We start from the raw sequence: 21,315 nt of genomic DNA on the forward strand, positions 1-21,315 counted from the left end.
TTTGAATATGCTGGATGACAAACATTTAAGCTATACAATGATCACTAACTTAAGACATACAAAGTTTAAGATACTCAGATGTAATTATCTACTTAATAATGCTTTTTTTGGAATCATGGCAGACCAAGAGCAATTTGATGAAACTATTTAGAGAAATGTACAAATGACTTCTAGAGATCCTTTTAATGAATTTATAAACACTTTAGTTCAAGTACTAGAGCAAATTGATAAACACTTTTTGACAGTCCATAACCATGTGCTATGAGCAACAGTTTTGTCTGTTCCCAGCATCTAAAAGATCAACAGCAAATAGGAAACAAAAAATTATAGAAAAGCAGAGAAAAATTGTAGGTGATTACACATTTGCCACCTTAAAAAAATTAAAATCAATTGTTTTAAAATACTATTCATTTTCATAGGAATGCATGAGGCATAACACTTACTGATTTATTCTAATACTTTTATTTGCTTTTCATTGAGCACTCTCCCAAACCAAATAAATTAGATGAAAAACTTACTGCAGTGTGGGTCAGATCCATCGGTTCTATCAAGTACAAATAAGTACTATCTTCAAACATGCCACTAAAACATGGAGAAAAAGAAGTTATATTTAGGACTACAAGGCAATCAGTTTGAGTCCAGGATATAAATTTTCATAAGACAAAACCAAACTTAGGGCTGAAAAACTGACTGATATTAAATATATATTCATTACTACCACATGTAACTAAAGCCAAGACTGGGGAATTTTTAAGATATCTGGCACATTTTAATGGACTAATACTAAGTGTAATGGCAATGCAATGATAAATTACCAAAAGGGGTTAAGATTTGACCTTGAAAAAAGGAAGTCCTATGACACACACTGAGCATGCAAAATACAATCAAAAGCTGAGCTGCACTTAGCAGTAACTAATGCTAATTTCTTGCATTTTTTCCTTGTACAATCTAACAAAAAGATGCATTTTTCTGACAGATTCATACATGAATATTGAGCATTCAAACTGCTGAAATATAATTCTTGTTTATCCTTTATCACAGTAAGTCATCTGGGGAAATATTTACCTGCATTTACTGTATTCAAATGTTTCATAAGACAGCATCAAAACACTAATTCCAATGATACTAAGAAAAATTTCTAAACATCAAAAAATCTTTTACCCTGTGTTTCAGTTGTGTAGAGTTTCAGTTCCTCCCATATTAAGAGATAATAGTCAAGAATAATAATTAGTTACAGCCTAGTTTAAAAATGAGAACATGCACTTACTGAAGTCCATTACAAGTTGAAAGAGCAACTTTGGAATCCTTTACACCTCTGATATTTCCATGGTAGTAACAATGCTCTCCCCCCTGATAATTTTAAAAAACAAACAATCACACACACAAAATTATCCTGATATATTGTCTGTTGCTTAAAACCAATACCAAAAAAAAAATCTAACAGTAACAATACACATTTACCTCATTTATGTACTTGTCTTTACTGTCTATCAGCAATAAGCTCAGGTAAAATAAATAAAAAGTATTCTCAAAAATTTTATTAAAACCCCTGAAGTGTGGTTGTCTCTCAGCTATTGTTTCAAAAACCTACTATTCATCATAAAAATATTTTTAATTCTTGTGTCATGTCATCTGAACTCCAACATGCATATTAAACCCATTCTTTATGCAATTATTATAACTCGAGAAGGTACAAAAAATGTAAGCTCTCTTTGTGACAGTATTATTTCCATTTTGCATCTTATTTAATGAGTTATTCAAATTCTGATTTAAATTCCTTACAGGTTATTGTGTATAATTACATCAAAGTACTTCACAGAAAGTAATAATTCTGTGTTTACCCTTCCATCAGTGAGAATGCATAAAACATGCCTTTTAACAGCTAAATTTGATTATGTTTCTCACACAAAGTTTTTCAAGATTTTTTTTTTATTTAAAGATGATCATCTGAGTAAAGAAATTGCTGTTTGTTCTTCAGTAATTTTTGTAATTAACTACCTCTTCCTAGAAAAATATAGTACTTTTCATTGAGATCTCACTTCTTCAGATCCACATCAGGAAACATAACAACCTTCTCCTTAGGCCTAAAATGTATTACAAGACATTGCAAAAGACCAGGACAAAATCCTTATTTAACCTCCTACACAAATTGTGTGGGGTTTTGGCATCTTTTTATGACCTATAATAAAGCCTTTTACAGATTAACGTGACCTCAGGAGCTCTATTATAATAAATTCTAATAAAGCAATTCAGAAAACATCCCCTAGGAAGTTTGGCTCAAGTTACTGCAGCATGCAAAGGTAGCCCATTTGCTGAGTCTGAAGTTCTAATATAATTTCCCAGTCACATTCATGATTCAGCAACCGCAGTGCTCAATGCTAGTGCTGCAGCTGACAATTGCATGAGCTTGTCTAAATGCCAGAGGGAATTGTTTTCTTGCATCATTTAGCATTTTTGCCTAATCTGCAGAATACTGAGTCTTAATGGAACAACTTCCTTTGTATGTAACATGAAACTATTTTTCTTCTTCAGTGGAAGAAAACAAAACAACATATTTCAGTAATTACATTGCAATGGAATTGTTTAATTCTGCCCTAATCTGCCATGTATTGTTTCATTTGAGATTCTTTACAGCAAGGGGAAAATAATAAACCAGACATCTAATACCTGGACAAACAACAGCCTGGACTTTCTGAAGACACGAATACAATCAGAATGCTTGCTTGACTCCATTTTAAATACGGATATAGTTCACACATAGTAAGTTTGCAAGAAATATTTTGGCATTTCAACCAAATACAAAAAAAAGTAATTCCCTGCAAATGTAGTTTACAACCGTCCTAGGAACATTCCAGTCCTCATTTTGTTATTACAAACAAACAAAAAGACTGATCTGGTTCCCTTAGGGCTGAACTACCTTGCAGAACTTTAATCTGGCTTTGGATCAATAGCCTATGGCACTGAATTCAATTTGGGAGCTAGTCTGACAAACAAAATTAATTGGATGTCTGGCAATATGCTGATTTTGTAATAACTCCAGGGGTTAAGGTTTCAGTTATCTTTCATTTTCTGTTTCACAACTGTATAATTCTTGCAAACGAAAGTCACTGCAAGATTTTTGGGTTGGTTTAAATGTCTTACATTACCATTATTCTTTCTCCTTGCACTTTGTGTTAAGGACACATAAATAATTAATGAAGACTAATCTGACAGTGACTTCAACCCCTCCACCTCCTATATTTTACATGATGTAATTGTCCTGGCAGTAATGGATCATCTTCACTACTACCACCTACAAATGCCTACTCCCCACCCCAAAACACAGCATTTCTTTTTCGTACAATTCCTCTTCTATTACTGAGATATCCAAACAAGATGAGATCACAGTTACCTTCTATGTGTGGAAAAACACTTCTGAAGTTTTTAAGTCTTGCAAAACATTTTTCTCTCTTTTTTTTTAACATTCTATTGGCATTGTTCCCTCAGAAAGACAATTTAAGAACATGATACCTTAGAAAATTTTGGTTTTCCATCTTCATAGTGAATCTCCACATAATTGGAAGATAACAAGTCACTGTCAAAGAAAGGATAAATAAAGGTGAGAAAAATCTGAGTATTCTATTGCTATGGGTGGGTTTGGGGGTTTTTATTAGCATTTTCAAACCATTTTTATTTTCCTTGTACATTAGTTTAAAAAAAAATCAAGCAGTTTGTGCTCAGTAAATGGTGTGAACTGGAAGTCAGAGAGTGGTACAGAAGGGAGAATTTCATTCTGCAGTCTAATCCCCTGTATTTTAGCTTTTCAATTAGATTGCCAGCCTTCTAAATATGAAAAAAAAAAACCAAAACAAAACAAAAAAACCAACCAAACAAACAAAAAACCAACCAACTTTTGGATTTAGAACTTTCCTTGCTGACAGTGAATATATCTTAGTTCATCACCATTTTCAAATAGGTTTTACATTTTATCTTAAAGTGTAAATACAGTGTATGAAAGGCTGAACAAATAAATAGAGTATTGTTATGAAGACAAGAATACATGATCACTTTCATAAACTGCAAATACTCTGGTTTTTTTTCCATAAACAGTAATGTGCCTTAAAAGAAAACAGACAGTGCAGAACCCAAAACACACTCCATACTACCCTTTTTCTTATTTTCACTTTTTATCTCCAGGTACCTTTCTCATTCTTATTTTCTTCCTAACTCTGGCAAGAAAAATTTCTGAAGCACAAAAATTTTCCATAATGTGCAATTTACAGGTTGGGGGGTTTTTTTGTTGTTTTTTTTTTGGTTTTTTGTTTTTTTTTAACTAAGCTTAGCCAGCCTGTACATACCCTGCAATAACCTCAGTGCTCCATTCACATCTCACCCTGTCACAATCAGGGTTGCAGCATAATGCCCAGAGAGAGCAAAGCAATTAAAGATGTTAAGGGGCCCCACCAAATATGCAAGATAAGCATTTTACTTTATGTGATCCAGAATTCTTAGTATTTTTGAAGCCTCTAATGTACACTTACAACTAAAAAAAAAATTTCAAAAATCATTAAAGGGTCTGATACCGGTACATATATCAAAACAAAAATATCATTGCTACAAATAAAAAAACATCGTTATGGAAGTGTGATGAGGCAAAATAGCTCTGATGGGAATTCATGACTAAAAACAACCTATGATAATGGGCATCTCAAACTCAGATTAGGCTATTAGCAATCCTGATAACATTTTAACTCTGGGACTCCTGGCTCATCAAATCAATTCTTCATGCCATATTTATCAGGCACTGCACTCGTTAGAGAGCATCCTGCAGAAGTCAGTTACCAGTGGTTCTCTTAGAAGTCCTTTCTCATGAAACTGACACAGCACACTCTGGGCACTCTGAGCCTGCAAAACCAATGCTAATAGCCCTGAATAATTACTCAAGTCTAATCATTTGCCTTAAACATCACTGTGAAGGCATTATTAAAAATATATCTATTTTAAAGTGCAGATTTTAAAAACTCAGTTGCATGAAATCATTTTAACTTTCTCTATTTGTGTCATAGTAAGCTATAAACTTTCTGAAGAAAATAGGACTGCTGTATAAATACTGCTTGGCTATGATATAAATATTAATTTCTTCAACGTGGCAAGATTGAACCTTCTAATAAGGCACACATATACAAAACAAAGTTTAGTGTTGATAACATCCTTTTATTTTTTGCATTTTCACACTTGTTATGAAGCACAAAGACTACTGTTCTCAGCAGGGGATGGTACAGACAAGGCTACAGGTAACTGACATAAGAAAGAAAACTGAAAATTCTAATTACAATGCAAGTATTAAAAAAAAATACTGAGAATTATTAAAGATGGGAACTGTGCTCAACATGATAGGGCCCTGACCAGATTCCAACTTTTACAGACAGTTCTGCTTCAATTCACAAAGACCATTTGGCTCCCTCAAACTTCCTCCTAATTCCTGGATCAGCACTTATCTACCTGTTGCCAAATCAAGCTCACACTTTCATATCATCTTTTTTGCCCTCTTCTAGTTTTATATGTCTGATCTCAGAACTTCTTTCTATGCTATCTAGTGCTTTTTGCATAAGACTTGAAGTGATTTACACTGTGTGTACTGACTCACAACTAACTATAGTTTAATTACAGCATTTCTCTCAGATTTATCCTATTTTGCATGACATAAGAACTGCTCAAAATTTTGTTAGTCCACCCTTTGCAGAATCTTTCCAGAGTTTGGTATTCTTTTCTTAGATTTTGGTTGAGCTTCTGTTGTAACCCAGTTGGTTCCCTCATCTGCCAACCTTTTCCACTCTTTAGATTCTCATTGCTTTCAACTGCCAAGGAATTCCCAGTTTGGGTATATCCAGACACAGTGTCATACATGTTATGATAGCTAACATGGAATACTTATGATGGAAAACTCCTATATGTATATACACAAATTACAAGTATGCAGACAGAGTTTTCCAGTAGACTCTACATTTTTCTTATTGCTGACCTTCCAACATGCATTGGGTCTGTGTGGCAAGGTTTTGGCACTGGGGGGGCTATAGGGCTGGCTCTCTGAGAAGCTGCTAGGAGCTTCTCCCATGTCCAACAGAGCCAGTGCCAGCCAGCTCCAAGATGGACCTTTGGGACCTGCAGGACACAAGGCACATCAATGAAATTCTCCATGCTCAACAAATTCCCTCCAAAGAAAATTAAGGCCTGCTGCTTGTGATATACTTCCCAAATGCCATGCTATACTCAAAATGCAACTTTAGTTTGTGAAGCACCCCTTTGGCAAATGTAACACAGTATCCACCACCTAGAAGGTAAAGTAGAAAATCTTTTATAAGACTTTTGGATTTCACAAAATTGTTTCTCATGCATGGCTGGACTGGAGTGTTTATCACTAGTTTCTGGTCATTATTATGTTTTTAAGCTTGCAACACATAACCACCAAGGTCATGCAAGGACATTTTTCTCTCAGGACAAGAACTTTGAACATTCCATTGAAAAAAAAAATCAGTCAGTTGCTCCTTAAACTGTATGCCTCTACCTTGACAAGTACCTGATTTTTTTCTGGTACCTTGTATCACTTTTTCTTATTTCAAGTATCCGCCTACAGTAGCAAAACATCCAAAAGAACACCTTGCTTGCAATGAAAAGACAGGAAGGATAAGGAAGTTTGTTCTATATTTTGCTAAAACTCCAGGAATAACAACAGATATAAAAATATACAGAGAACTGCTACTGAAAATTTCCCCATGAAACTTTTCCTGTTATTAATGCTGACAAATCTAATAAAAAACATTAGAAAGTATTAACGGGAAAGGAGAAAAAAAAAAAAAAATGCTTTACCAAAGTAACTTTCAAACGTTTTTCCTACACAAAAGACATACACAGAAGAGCACTGCAATTTCACCAGGAGGTGTGATGGGGCTCTTTATGTAAGTGGCATAAAAAAGAAAGGCCTAGAATACACTGATTAAGAGCTCATGTAGAAGTGCAATTGCCTGAGGAGTGAAGCCCAGAAATCATGCATAAAGTAGGGATCTCCACAGCACAAAATAACTCTTCTTCCTTCACAATCATTTACAGAATGCCAAAACTTACCTCTGAAGGATAGACCTGAGTTTTATGAAATATATTCACATCTCATCTACACTGGACTGTGTTTTGCTACCTTTGATCCCTTTTGAGCCATTCACATTTTGCTTAGGGCAGAAATGCATCCAGTACAGCAAATCTGATGAGCACCAGAAACAGTGCAAGCTTTAACTGAAATAAGTGTCAGTCATGATCACATCAGACAAGAGTCTATTTAGGTAGTGACACATTAGTATGATCCTTTACAATGAGCACATCAAGTTGCAACACGTTGAATGAACTCATGACAAAATAATTTGTCTGCTGTGTCCTTTTCTACAGTTCCTTCCACCCTGCCTTGTTTATCTTAGATAGTTGTTCTTATTAAGCTGTCTTGCTCCCTGGCTCTTCTGTCTGAGTTACACTGAGAAATGCAAAATAAGCAGCAAAGGGATATGCCATTCCCTGTAGCTCCTGCCTTTGCAGGCATAGGCCAGCTGTTAAAACAAGCAGCAGATGCTTTCTGAAGAACTCCCATCCACTTCCCTGGCACGTCTTTCACTGCTGATGTTTTCATTAGCACGAGAGCTGCAGACTAAAAAGTGGCTTACCTCAGCTGGCATCTAACTATCTTGATGAAGAGAATTGATTTGGGTAGCAAAAGGCTATGAAATGACTAAAAGGTATCTCATAGAGAAGTAAGCAAATTAGCTTCCAGAAACCTAGTAGACAGCCTGCAGAAAATCAGAGTTCAGCAAGAATTACCTTTCTTGCATACTTCTTAAATTATCTTTACTAACCTATTTTTATTTATTTGTTTACTAACCTATTACCAGGCAATAATTTATTAACTATTCTGAACTGTTTCAAGCTCAGTACCAGTGTCTGAGCAACCTAAGGTAGTTGAATTATTTAACAGAACACCCATCAGATGTTTTTGTCCACTTGACAGATATAGTTTAGTAGCACATAAAGATGGGAAAAACAAAGAGACCTTGCTGCAGTATTTTTTTAAGATAATCAAGGCATTGTCATCTAATACAATGCCCATCTAGAGCCTTGTTCATACTAACAGTTTCAATTATATTCACAAGCTTTGTTGAACTCACTGTATTTATGGGATTTTATTAAATTTCTAGCATGCATTTACATTAGTCTTTACTTGGCTGTTGTCTTTGAAGCTGCTCTGACAAGAGTGTCTCCAAGGAATAAATATACTGCTATTAGTCATTTTTTTTAAACAGTGCAAGGCTTTACTACTTAATATTATCTTGAAGGAGCTTAAAAACTCAGAACATGATACTGTGGATCAAGCAATTTTGTTTACAAGTAATTAGCAGAAACAACTGATAGTGCAAATGTATAGGTCAACTTTTTCATAACTATGGAATCAAAGGAAGTCCTCACTCACTTCTGCTATTAATGGCATAATGATTCTGTAATAGTAAACAGTACACTCATTTAAAAATCACTTCTTGCATGGTCTCGCTACTGTTGCTTGGTTTTCTTTCATTTAACTTTGAAGTAGAAAAAAGGACAGCCTAACCACAAATTTACAGACTGAAATTACCTAGGTGATCCTCAAATGGGGAATAGGTCTCCAAAAAAGACTGACAAGAATGGTTTCAAATATTCATACAGAATGGTGCAGAAAATGTTGCATATTTTTTTCTGGATCAGTCTGCCTCTCTCAGTGCAAGAAACCCTGAGTCAGTTCAAGGGAGTTCAGAAAACAAATTAATGACATTTCTCTAGCTATGTCCTGAAGCTCTCTCTCTGAGAATGGCACATGCTGTGTTTTATTGGATAGTTCAAGCATTTTGAAGGCAGCAGTCTGAAGAGTTCTTCAGAATATTAACAATATGTTGGTCAGTTTCCACCATATTTTTGTTCACCATCATGCTGAAGATTATATTACTTTTAAAAGTGCTGTGCACAAGGATATGAAGACACAAACAGCTAGAGAATATTACAGAACAAGAGTTCTATGCCATGGAAAACACTTCAGTGCAAATTGTTATGACAGAACTTTCCTAGAAGAACAGTCAACGATATAAAAATTTCATTTAAACAACTGTTCAGATTTACTCAGTATTGTCTTTCAATTGATCCTTTTTCTTTCCTCATCAGCTTGGAAAACTAATCAGTAAGAATTTTATTAATTAATAGTGTAAGATTGAGGGCTGCCATCTGTCTTTGCCAGAATGGTTTCTTCCAATGGTAACCATATTTGCTACAGTTTCTTACATTTCAAGGAAGGTTTTAGGTACAAGAGAAACTTGTTTCTTCTCCTCTTAAGCACGTCACTGAATGTGCCAGATGTTCTGATACTTTGTGTCTAATGGTAACACTCATATTTAAAACAACTCTTTCCATGAAACAAAAGTGCAACAAGATGCAGGGGTTTTTCCATTATTATTTTATTTCTAATACAAAAAAAGAGCAGAATAAGTTGTTATACTTACAGAGAGCTGACTTGAGCACCTCCAAATTAGATTAACAACTATAGCAGAATCAGACATACATTCCAGCAAACTCAAAGTTTATTTTGGTTCCCTTAATCCATGCTCCCATGTTGAACTATACTGTGCAACTTTAGCTCTGTCATTGAATCAAATTAAATTCAGTTACAGAGGCTCCTAGGGGCTTGCTTGATGAACTTAATCATATGCCAGCCATACACAGGCTTTATATTAGCTGCAAATGCAAAGATTTCCGCCTGCCTACAAAGCAATCTGAGATGTCAGGAATTCACTTCAACATAAAGATCTCGCTATAGACAAACCTGGACTGTATCAGAAATCAACTGAAACACCTATAAAAGTGGAAAGACAACATTCTTCACCATTACCAGGGTACAGTGGTTACATGTGGGAATAAGAAAGGACACATCGAGTCAGACAGCTGATTAGTATGTTGTCTGACAGCAAACATGGCTACACATGCAGCAATCTTTGGGGAGTTTCTCAGCACCCTGTGATCTGTTGACACCAGCATTTCATAAATCACTGCTAGTACAATTGTTTACAATGGCCCCCAGTAGATTTCTTTTCTGTAAGTTCTTCCCATTCTTTAGTTCCTGTGAACAGTTTAATATGTACAGCATCCTGTAACAAAATTTACCTTTGAATTTTTTTTGTGAGAAGTACCTTCTTTCAAACTTCCTCCTGCATTTGATACCAGAAATTGTTACGTGGGAGGGAGAAGGCAACATCCTCATACTGCCACATGGAATTTTACAGCATTGTCATATTGCTACAGATGTCTATCTGTTTTCCCAAGGCTTGTTGACCCTAACAGTGCACCAAACCAATGGCTGTGGTTGCATCCCAGCTGACAGATATTCAAAAAACTCTTCAGATGGATGATACATCCACACAATTAAATCTGGGATCAGGAGTGCACAGAATGAAGTTTTCATTCCCCAAGCAAGTGCTGTGAAAAGTGATAATTTATAAAAGGACATGTGGCGATAGGACAAGGGGGAATGGCTTTAAACTGAAAAATTACAGATTTAGATTATAAGGAAGGACCTCTTTACTGTGAGGGTGGTGACAGGTTTTCACATCTGCCTCTAAGACTTTGCACACGAAGTGCCCACTGAGACAAATAATAATTTTTGATAGGTTGCCTCCAGCTCTGGGAGTAAAGCTCTGTTATCTACAGCTGAGAAATTCAAGACTGCACTTACAGGAGAGCACACACATTGCTGTAAAATCCTAACACTGAGTTCCTTGCACTTCATCTGTAACAAATTTTTTAAAGCCAACTGGAGTTGAACTTTTCACAGTATTATTAGCACATTTAATAGCCTCAGCTATTAATAGCCTCAGTCTCCTGTGCTGGTGGAGACCTCTTTATTTAGAGGCTGGTACTAGACCATGGCTGCAAACTGCCAGAAAATATAGCTGCTTCCCTCCTCACTAAAAAAGCAGCAAGTAGACATTTTTAATTCACTGCTTTTGGTAGTACTGCTCTTTAATGTGCTTTAGTACACCAGAACATAAAGCCTGCTACCTTTAAACAGAACATTAAGAGCTACCTGCAAAAACTCTTCTCTTTCAGTAGAAGAACAGCAAGTTAAAAGCCTTTTACATGTTGCTGGAAATGAGATCATTAAAAACTAATTTGCTAGCACCTTGCAAACATTTGTTTGCCTAAATAATGCATCAATATAAAATAAGAAACTGATATAATAGTATCATTGATTACCCAAATACAATGTTACAACACTGTCGTCTGAGGACAAAGTGAACTTACTGAAATAAGTGAACACTTTTAAAGGCCTTTTATATAAATTGTGTTTTATGACAATGCTAGATGTTACTCATTGCATAGAAAATTTATTGAGTTTGGGCAGACAATCATAGCTGAATTGTAAGTCTAACTTTTCAAATGGGATTGTTACCTCATTACTGCACTACAATCTTCCATTTTTGTACTAAGAGTATTAACTAAAAACATTATTTAATCCATTACAGATTATAAAAATTATTACTTTTTGCATCAAGTTATTTCCACAATCAACATACCTGGAATTATTACACACCATCATAACTGGCATCAGAGCCTGCAGCTGGTGAAACATTTTAGTGTAGCAAGGGGCAAGATTTCTAAAATTTCAGAGTAACCCACTTTGCTAACAAGTTCAAAACTGGGTTCTTTTTCCCTAAGTCTTCTTGTCAGAAAAAGCTACCAAAAATCACCTTTAGGATAATAAATAATATTTCACCTGGTTTAGACTGTGTGCAACTGCAAAGTTGGTTACACATTCAAGCTCCATACAAATATTACATATTAATAGTCTCTGCACACTGGATTCAAGGGCTTGAGGGGCTCGCATTCCCTTCAAACTGTTTGTGCCATTGCATCATGGCAAGATGGAAAACAAAGTTAAATTTTCTAGTAACATGCTCCATAAACTTTCAGACTGCCACTTCTTCTTACAAAATCTTGACAGTTATTAATTAAATTGAATATCCAATGTTCTTCACTTAATTGTCAAGTTATAGTATTTGCTGTGAAAAAAAACCAGTATCTGCAACATAGAAGGTAGGTAACCACACAGTTTCCAACAGAGGTAAAGAAAAAAGCTAGAACTCATTTGTATGTAACAACCATCCTCGATTTTAGCTTTAATTATTTCTAGAACATTCAAGAAAACCACAGGAACAAAACCAAAATGCACAGAATACTTACAGTGTCAGTGGCGTTAAGTCACCTTAGAGCAACTGATACAAAAATATATTCATCACATACAAGGGTATTCCAAATTGTTCTGCCTTTGCTTCTGACTAGACATTAGCAGTTCCAGTATGTCAACTAAAACCCAACATAGTAGCAAAATGCTCTTTGCTGAACACACAAACATAACTGAAACACAAGAATGGGTCTTTTCCAAATCATTGTCTGCAGGTATTTACAATTTATGTTACAAGTTTTATGACTTACAGTTTTAGAGTATTATGTCCAGTCAAAAACTAGGACAGGTTTTTGAAGTAATTTTCTAGAGAAGAACCAGATAAGGAGTCAAACGTTTATGAGCCAAACACCACTAAAGAAGCTAGGAGAAAACCTAATGTATAAAGAAGCAAGCAGTGGGGATATTAGTAAGGGATCTGAACACCCTCTACCTTATACATAGGCAGTAAGAACATTCCTGATATTACAAGAGTAGAACTTCTTCAGCTAAGGTGCACAACAAGTAAGTTCCCTCTCTCTTTTTGGAGTGATAGGCACTGCATTTCTTGATTGCTGAGAAAGCAGCCATAATAAGAAAAAAATCTGTACATTTACTTATGAACCGTTTGTTGTTAAAAATAAGCAAGGACAAACAGCAGGACTGGGCAAGGAGTAAAACTGCCAGGATATGGGGAATGTCAATGGGTTTGTGATTTTACTTGGATAATAGCCATTCACCATGAGACTCAGGAAATGCAACAAAGCCCAAATCCTAATGAACAGGAGATAAGAGTTCTGGTCCTCATTATTATCTCTGTTAGGCCACTGACCAACAGGCCATGGAAGAAGCCACTCAGGCATGGTCTTGAAGAGGTTCAGCCAGAACTTTAGAACAGATAAGAAGCAGTAAACAACATAATTTGTCTCCTGGGAAGGAACAAACTTATCTCAGGATGTCTGCCCAGACTTGTGGATATGTGCAATCATTTTTATGGAATATTCAGGGAGCGTGCCAAGGGTAGAGAAGGTGAATCAGGACACAATGTGTCAGAAATGGAGAAGTGGACTAAAAAGGAGTCATTAGTGTAAGCTGCAAGACAGTTGGCTTGTTTGGCATAGCCCTGCACCTGATCACTGCTGTCTGTCCTATGTTGAGTCCTACTTGCAATACTTCCTTTGTGACCTTGCTCTCTATTCTGCATAGATGTGATCTGTAAGGAAACTAGAGAGTCAATCAACAACTATAGGGACCTGTATCTGGAAAGACTCTGGTCCAAAACAGTGACAACATAAGAGACCTCAAGCCTAGGCATCAATATTGAAAGAACTTAAAGCCTATGTTAACATTTGTGTCAGTGAATGCTGGCCTGCCTGTAAATCAGGAGAGGGCTGCTGTACCTTTCCCCAGCAAACTTGAAATTCTCATTGGCTGGGGAAGAACTTTATGAACCCGTTTTCTTCTTATTCACCTAAGTGGCTGTCATCATGTTGACATGGTGTCAGTAAAGGCAATGTTTTTCCTTTGTCAGTGTCTGTGTGACCAGCCATACCCTACATGCAGTGCCATCTTGAGAATGTGTGCTCACTCCCACTACTCACTGGATGTGCACACAGGAGCAGTGGAAAGCAGACCAAGGGGAGGAATTCCCTGTAGCTTATAGGGCACTAAATATTGGTTCCCTTCACAAATGTGTAATGACTATCCACTGGAATTACTATGCACAGGTCCAACCCTCCTAAAACAACACAGTCTTGCTCTACACTATAATTTTTCCAGAGCCCAGGGAACACCCAATTATCTTCAAGCTTTCTTTGTCCTTTAATTCTGTGTGACATTCCCAGCCTTCGCACTAATTCATCATTTGCCAGACACTCAAGACTTCACATAACATTTTGAAAGATGAAAATGCAAGAGCAACTGAACTTCAAAATTATGCATGGATGAAGGAAAATGTTTCCAGTTGACCTTTACAGCAAAATACCTGATAATTAGCAGTCAAGAAGCAAAATAAGCAAATATAAGTTCAGCAGATTTTATAAAGCTGTAACTTGCTGATTTTAAAAGCCAGATTTAATAAGTTTGCATCTTTATCCCTAATAAAACTTCCCTTATGTGACAGTTTAAGAGCAAAAAAAGACCTCATATGAACCTGAAGACCAGATGAATGCTTTTTAAAACCAGTGTGCAATTGTTTTTCTAAAATAATTTCTCCTTTTTTAAGCATGCTCAGTCTCAAGGGCCATAGAAGGGGAAAATGCACTTTTGAGTATTACATTTTACCTGTACAGTAGTTAGTATGAATTTTATACTACTACCTTATTGTTAAACCTTCAATGGCAAAAAAAGGTCATAACAGTTTTTAGAAAATCATAGTTCCATACCTTCAGCAGTAATATAAAAGCATGTGGGATAAAAACAAATAAACCACCACTGCCCTCCATTACAAGTCAGTTCTTCTAGACCAAACAATTATGTAAAATTGTTTGTCTTACAGACAAAGAGATTCCAGCTGCACCTTTCAGGATAGCCACACCATTAAGATTCCCATCTCATTAGGAACTTCATGACTGTAGTGATAATAGCATGATTTCCAGATCATTAAAGATGAGCCATTCATACAAGTATTTGCAGTATTCCTACACACCAACTTGAGCAACTAAACCATCTCATGATAATTCATCAATTATCTAAAAAAAAGCACAAGGAAATCCACAGTTGCAAATACCACCACTACTGGCATTTCTCCATCTATCATAATTTATTTTACCATGAACAATAAAATTTTAAGGGTATCTAATTTATGGGTGTCAGCAACAGTTACTGATACCTTACATAGAATATGTTAAGTGTTGTTTTGTGTTAATAAACTTGGATAACAGCATCTTTTTCCAACAGATCTTGGAATATTACATGCCCTGAGCTTATACTGTAAGATGATACGAGCGGGAGCAAAAGAAACCTCAAATCATGCACTTACTTATTCAATGAGAGGTCAAGGATGAATTTAGAGCCAAAGGCCTCAATCTGGAAACTTGCCTGGGCCAGATGTACAGCCTGTAAACAGAAACACATAGTTGTCAAAATATTCACTGAGTTTTATATACAACAAATGTGACTGTGAAAAACAAAGTTATGGAAACCATGCTTATTTTCATGAATCTCATGGGCATATGAAAACTTTTGCCCTTGTACCAAATTCTGATTCAAAAGGATTTTCCTTTTTAGAGGGAAGCAAATGGTACCTGAAAAGCATGCTTTCAAATACACACTCATCCCTCACAAAAAGAAAAAAAAAAAAAGAGAAAAGAGTTTCACACAAATATCTGCACTTTGCCATAACCAGATGGCTACGTAACAAAAGTGTAAGTAATGCAGTATACTGTTCTTTTAATTAAATTACTGCAATCATTCTCTTTAAAAGGCTGAAATAATTAAAGCATTGGTAATACACACTTTCAAATATGAAAATCATGGCAAGGCTCATATTACACATTATGAAGAACTCCTTTAAAGTAATCCCTTCACAATTAATGTGTTTGCACTTGGCACTGTAGCTGAACCAGTATTAAGAATACTGATGCTGGTCAACATACAACAAATCAACATTAGCTTGTCTTACATAGGGAGTTAAACTTAACTTCAGGATATTCAGTTCTTGTCAGAAAAATTATATTCTTTATTTTTCTCTATACTGTAATAACTGTAGCCAAAGACAGTTAAAACATGCTTATCTGTTTTCTGGAAAAATAGAGAGATCAGAGATGATCCAAGAATTTCTTTTTGTGAAGACATCATTCCAGCAGGATTGAAGAGATTAGATCTGAATTTCACAGTATCTTTCCTGATAATTCTCTAATCAAATCATGCTTACTTATACACTAATTTGATACAGTATTAATAATTACACAAAGTTGGAATATTATGACTAAGCCCCTTAGTCAAAAGAAAAAAAAAAACCCTTATTTTCATTAAACAATACAATTAATCTTCAGGTACGCCACAGAAAATATATCAAGTTCTAATTAGTGTACAGCATAACTTAAATACCATGAAGTTTAGCTTTTATGGCTCACAATTCTGTTCTCCACAAAGGATAAGCTCCTCTATGTTTCTATTCCATTCTTGCACTACACAAAGCCATACTGATTTTCATCTTCTTGCTCAGCAAAGTTATTCATCATCTTTCAGAAAATTTTTCAATATAGTTTTTTTTAAAGTTGCTATTGTGACTAAAACGAGCTGTGACATTTCCTGTATTACTTTATAATTCTTTGCTGCCAAAATTATCATTTCCCTTTCAACAGAGTCACAGAGTTCTGTTGTCAAGCTTCTTTTTTAAAAAATAAAAGTCATGTATTTATAAAATATTTTAAATACCTTTAATGCCATTAAACAATCTTAGCTAAACCCTGGTTTTGTTCATTAAAAAAACACGACTAAAGAAGAATTTAGAAAATAATATTCCTAGCTGACATCTAAAATCATATAGAAGCAAACCAGTACTAAGCTTTCTCTCTGTTCTGTTTTTTGGTAAATGTATATTGCTGTCTCACCAGTTCACAAAAAAAAAAAAAAAAAAAAAAGTAAGGTTAAACGCATGCCTAGTAGAAGAGGCTGAGGTTTTTCAGCCCCCAATCCATTTTTTTGGAAAGAGGAATCAAGGAACAAGCATCACAAGGAGCTTTCCTAGTACCTGTTCACAACAAAATCCTTAAGTTTTCAAAACACACATGCATTAATTTAATTCCTTTTTTTAAAGCATGAAAATTTGTTATAGGAAAAGGGCTGCAATTAGTTTTATGCCATTAAGATTCCCCTTAAGAATTCCACAAGCTACTGCTTTGAATCTCCTCCACATTTAATATTTACCTAAAAGGATGTGTCTTCATATATATGCTGCAAACAAGATTTCAGTGTTAACTATCTGCAAAATTTGCAAGAGTATGAACTATCCCATTAAAATCATTCTGAAATACAAGAAGTATCTCCCTAGGCATCAGCTACTGATTTTAGTGACAGCTAGATGGATGACTAGTCTGATCTGCTTTAGCTTTTCTGTTGTCCAATCAAACCCATTCAGTCATACCCCTGTATCACCCTTCAAGTTTCTTAGCCACGAAACATGCATTCTTTATCTTTCTGCAATTTCAAATTATTAAAAGTAATTTGTATTCTTGGTCTGCAATATCATAAAACCCATTCCTTTTGTAGAATTACATATAGCAACATTGCTATTTCTGAAAACAACTAGTTCTGTGTATAAAAACACTGTTTGCTATCTATTAGTGTGACTCATTAACAGATGCACCCTGTATACAAAAGCAATTGCTGCAAAGCAGCTGACACTAATTTGATGACACTAATTTGATGACCGGCAGCAGGGCATGTTCTCTACCAAACTCAGCTGAAACCATTGGTTACAAAAAGATTTTAAATCCCTGCAGTTTAGCAAAAGCACTGTTTTGAGTTCAGGTGAATACAATACACTGCTGCTACAGCAAATACAGATTCTCTTAAGCCAGTTTAACAAAAGACAACCACCCCCAAAAGCAGTAAACTAGAAACCAGCTGAAGCTAATGAGACTAAATATCTAATCCTGAAACTGATTCTTTTCCTGCAGTAAGTTAGCATAGAAAGCTACCAGTGAATTATCACCAGGTGTTTTAAGCATTACCAACCATCATGTACCACAATGATGGGAGGAAATATTACAGAAAAGTACCTGCAATTCTGTTATCCACCTGTCTTGGTTTGAAAGACAGGTATGGTCTAAGGAAAGGCAAGAGCCCCTTTTCTGCGATGCAGAGTGCAGCCCCCCTCCCTTTTAATTATTTTAGGTCCAATTCAGACGCCTTCAGGCAGGAGATATGGGGATAAGAATAACAGTTCTTTACTGGTATCTAACAAGGCAGAAAACAACAACAGGTATAAAAATTGGCAACAGAAACAGTCTAGCTCCGCTCCAGTCCCTTCTGGCCGCAGGCCGTCTCCCTGTGCTGTTACCGGTGCTGTGGGGGCAGGGCAGGTCCCGCGCAGTTGAAGAGGGCTGGGTGATGGCGGCGGAGGCCCAGGAGTGAGAGGGGATGGGGAAAGTGACTCCCCCCTCACGGTGTCGGTCGTGGTGCTCAGCAGAGTGTCCGGAGATAGTAGGGTGAGATGGGAGAGCAGCAGAGCAAAGGCAGGGAGCGTGGATCTCAGTGCTGGCATGGCAGGGGAGATGCCAGAGCGGAGCCCAGGCTGTCTTCCCACTCACAAGCCAAGCGAGAGAGAGAGTCCCCGCTCCAGAACCCCCATCCCACCTTTCCTTTTCCGGTTCCCCACCCCGCTACGAGAGAACATTATCTGTCGTTTCAAGGTGTAGCCACAATAACTTAGCATAACAATGGGAGGAATTCCACAGAAAGAAAAGGGGAACAATCCAACCCCCAACATTATCCACCCCTGAATTTCTCCCATACTAATATTAATTATATTAATTATTAATATTAATGTACACTGTGAACCAGTGTCAACCAATGCTCTGTGTTCCTGTGGCTCTGATGTGCCAGGCCATCGGATCCACACCGTCCAAAAGATCCGGTTTTCCCGTGCCTCTCCCTGGCTAGAGGCAGGGCCCCTCTAGCCCTGGTTATTATTACTCTCCTGGGCATACATACTGGAGGTTCCTTCAAGGGGATCTGACAGATCATCCTCCCTTCTGTAATACCCTGCACCTCCATGGGAGGCTGAGGCTACCCTCACTTTAGTGGAGTTCCCTCTGTTGGTGTTCCCCTCCCTGAGTTGGCGCACCCGTGCTGCCAGGACAGAAGTGGGTTTCCCATCCCACCTTCTCATGTCTTCCCCGTGGTCACGTAGAAAAAAACACAGGTCAGCACGTGGGGTGTACCCTCTCTCCCTAGCTGGGGGGCGTTGGGCTCTACTTTTGGGGTCCATGACTCGCACTGGTGCTGCACTGATCTTCCTCACCTCTTCCCTTATCTCCTTCATCTCCTCCTTAAACTCCTCTCTGAGGTCCTTAGCCACAGCAGAGACATGAGCCTGCACTGGGCCAGTCATCATACTCTGATATTTCCTGACCCTGTTGGCAACAGAACCCACTGTCACTTGGTTGGTATCAGCATCAATCATTGCAATAAAGGGGGTATATTGAGATGGGCCCAGGTTTGCCAGATTCCACAACATCTGCCCTGTGCACCTGACCTTGTCAGGGTCATTGTCATGCTGTCCATCCCTCCCAAAGAGCACCTCCAGTACTGCCACTTCTCTCAGCTTTTGGATCCCTTCCTCAAGGGTATTCCAACGTGTTCTCTGGTGGTACTCCTGCATTCTTTCCCTGTGGACAAATCTCTCTCTCACACTCATTAAAAGTCGCTCCCAGAGGGAAAGGAGACCTGTCTCCCTTACAAATACCTGGTCCACACCTGAGTCCTGGGTCAAGGCTCCCAAATTCCTTGCCTCAGTACCATCCAGTTGCACACCTGTACCCATAAGTTCCCAGACCCGCAGTAACCAGGTTGTAAAAGGCTCACGGCCCCGTCGTACAATGTCTTTTCGCAGGTTACGGAGACTCTCGTATGACAGGGACTTGGTGATGATCTCAACTTCTGGCTCCCCTGCTGGTTGTGAGGGGCCCCCTTCCTGACCCTTATTATCTAGGTGCCTTGTTTTCATCTTAGACTTCCTAGTTTCCACAGGGGCAACTGCTGCTGGCTGTGAGTGCCCTTGCAGTTCAGCTGGAACCTGGACAGATGTAACATCTGTGGGTCCCACTGCTGCACCATCAGAGTCTCCCTCTTTAAGGCAGGGGGAGGGTTTCTCACCAGCTGGGGAGAGGTACTCCTTCAGCATCTGGCCCATCTCACGTATCTCCTTTGCTAGCACCCCCACCCATTCTGGGTGGTTCCTTTCCGAGGTGGGCTGTGGGGCAGGGTCAAACTCTGGGGTAATATCCCTAGTCTCTGGGATAGGATCAGGCTCTGGGGTAACCTCCCTAGTCTCTGGGACAGGATCAGGCTCTGGGGTAACCTCCCTAGTCTCTGGGACAGGATCAGGCTCTGGGGTAACCTCCCTAGTCTCTGGGACAGGATCAGGCTCTGGGGTAACCTCCCTAGTCTCTGGGACAGGATCAGGCTCTGGGGTAACCTCCCTAGTCTCTGGGACAGGATCAGGCTCTGGGGTAACCTCCCTAGTCTCTGGGACAGGATCAGGCTCTGGGGTAACATCACTAATCCCTGGGGTAGGTATCAGGATAGTTATCCAAGTCAATCTCCCCTTATCTCTGAATGTTAGATAGAACAGGTTTAACAGGGATATAAGCAACACTAGCCACAATATAATGTCATTAGCATTTAAAGCGGATTGGAACCCCTTGAAGACTGGTGGGGTGAACTTCAAAAACCCTGTGATGGGTTGAGAAAAAATTTCACCTGCTGCCACTTCCTCACAGTAAATACCATTATTGAAGTAACCCCAGAAACACACACTTAGAGTGCGATAGCTCTGAATCCATGTGGCCATCTTCCAGAGAAAATTAAAAATCCATGAATTCCTCAACTGATCAACCCACATAATAAACCTGATAACAGTAACCTTGGTTATGAAACTCATGTTTAAAAAAGGGCTTGCAAATGGGAGAGATATAGCAGTGACCACATGGAGGCCAATCCAGGGTAAGCTGGACAGCATGGTGTCACCTACCACAAGCTTGGGTAATTTAAGAACTGTTATCCCCTTTTCTACCCCTCTCTCAATGCCCTCAGGCAATGCCCCACGTTCCAGGCGCCAAAATCTGTCTTGGTTTGAAAGACAGGTATGGTCTAAGGAAAGGCAAGAGCCCCTTTTCTGCGATGCAGAGTGCAACCCCCCTCCCTTTTAATTATTTTAGGTCCAATTCAGATGCCTTCAGGCAGGAGATATGGGGATAAGAATAACAGTTCTTTACTGGTATCTAACAAGGCAGAAAACAACAACAGGTATAAAAATTGGCAACAGAAACAGTCTAGCTCCGCTCCAGTCCCTTCTGGCCGCAGGCTGTCTCCCTGTGCTGTTACCGGTGCTG

At 37.9% G+C, this 21,315-nt stretch overlaps 2 protein-coding genes across 7 annotated transcripts in view; one reads left to right on the forward strand and one right to left on the reverse strand.

Moving 5' to 3' along the window:
* DYTN (dystrotelin) overlaps positions 1-21,315 on the forward strand; it is a 129,404-nt gene that overhangs the window by 87,399 nt on the left and 20,690 nt on the right. The window lies entirely within an intron of this gene.
* Positions 1-21,315, reverse strand: part of ADAM23 (ADAM metallopeptidase domain 23) — a 73,779-nt gene that overhangs the window by 44,202 nt on the left and 8,262 nt on the right. For all 6 annotated transcript variants that reach the window (XM_088167875.1, XM_088167878.1, XM_014880253.2 and 3 more), the window contains exons 3-6: positions 15,234-15,310; positions 3,511-3,574; positions 1,268-1,350; positions 519-582 (exon numbers count right to left, since the gene is read on the reverse strand). In XM_088167875.1, the coding sequence (XP_088024001.1) occupies positions 519-582; positions 1,268-1,350; positions 3,511-3,574; positions 15,234-15,310 (288 nt within the window). The remainder of the gene's footprint in view (positions 1-518; positions 583-1,267; positions 1,351-3,510; positions 3,575-15,233; positions 15,311-21,315) is intronic.

Source organism: Sturnus vulgaris, chromosome 7 (assembly GCF_052056855.1).
Source record: "Sturnus vulgaris isolate bStuVul1 chromosome 7, bStuVul1.hap1, whole genome shotgun sequence".
NCBI lineage: Eukaryota > Metazoa > Chordata > Aves > Passeriformes > Sturnidae > Sturnus > Sturnus vulgaris.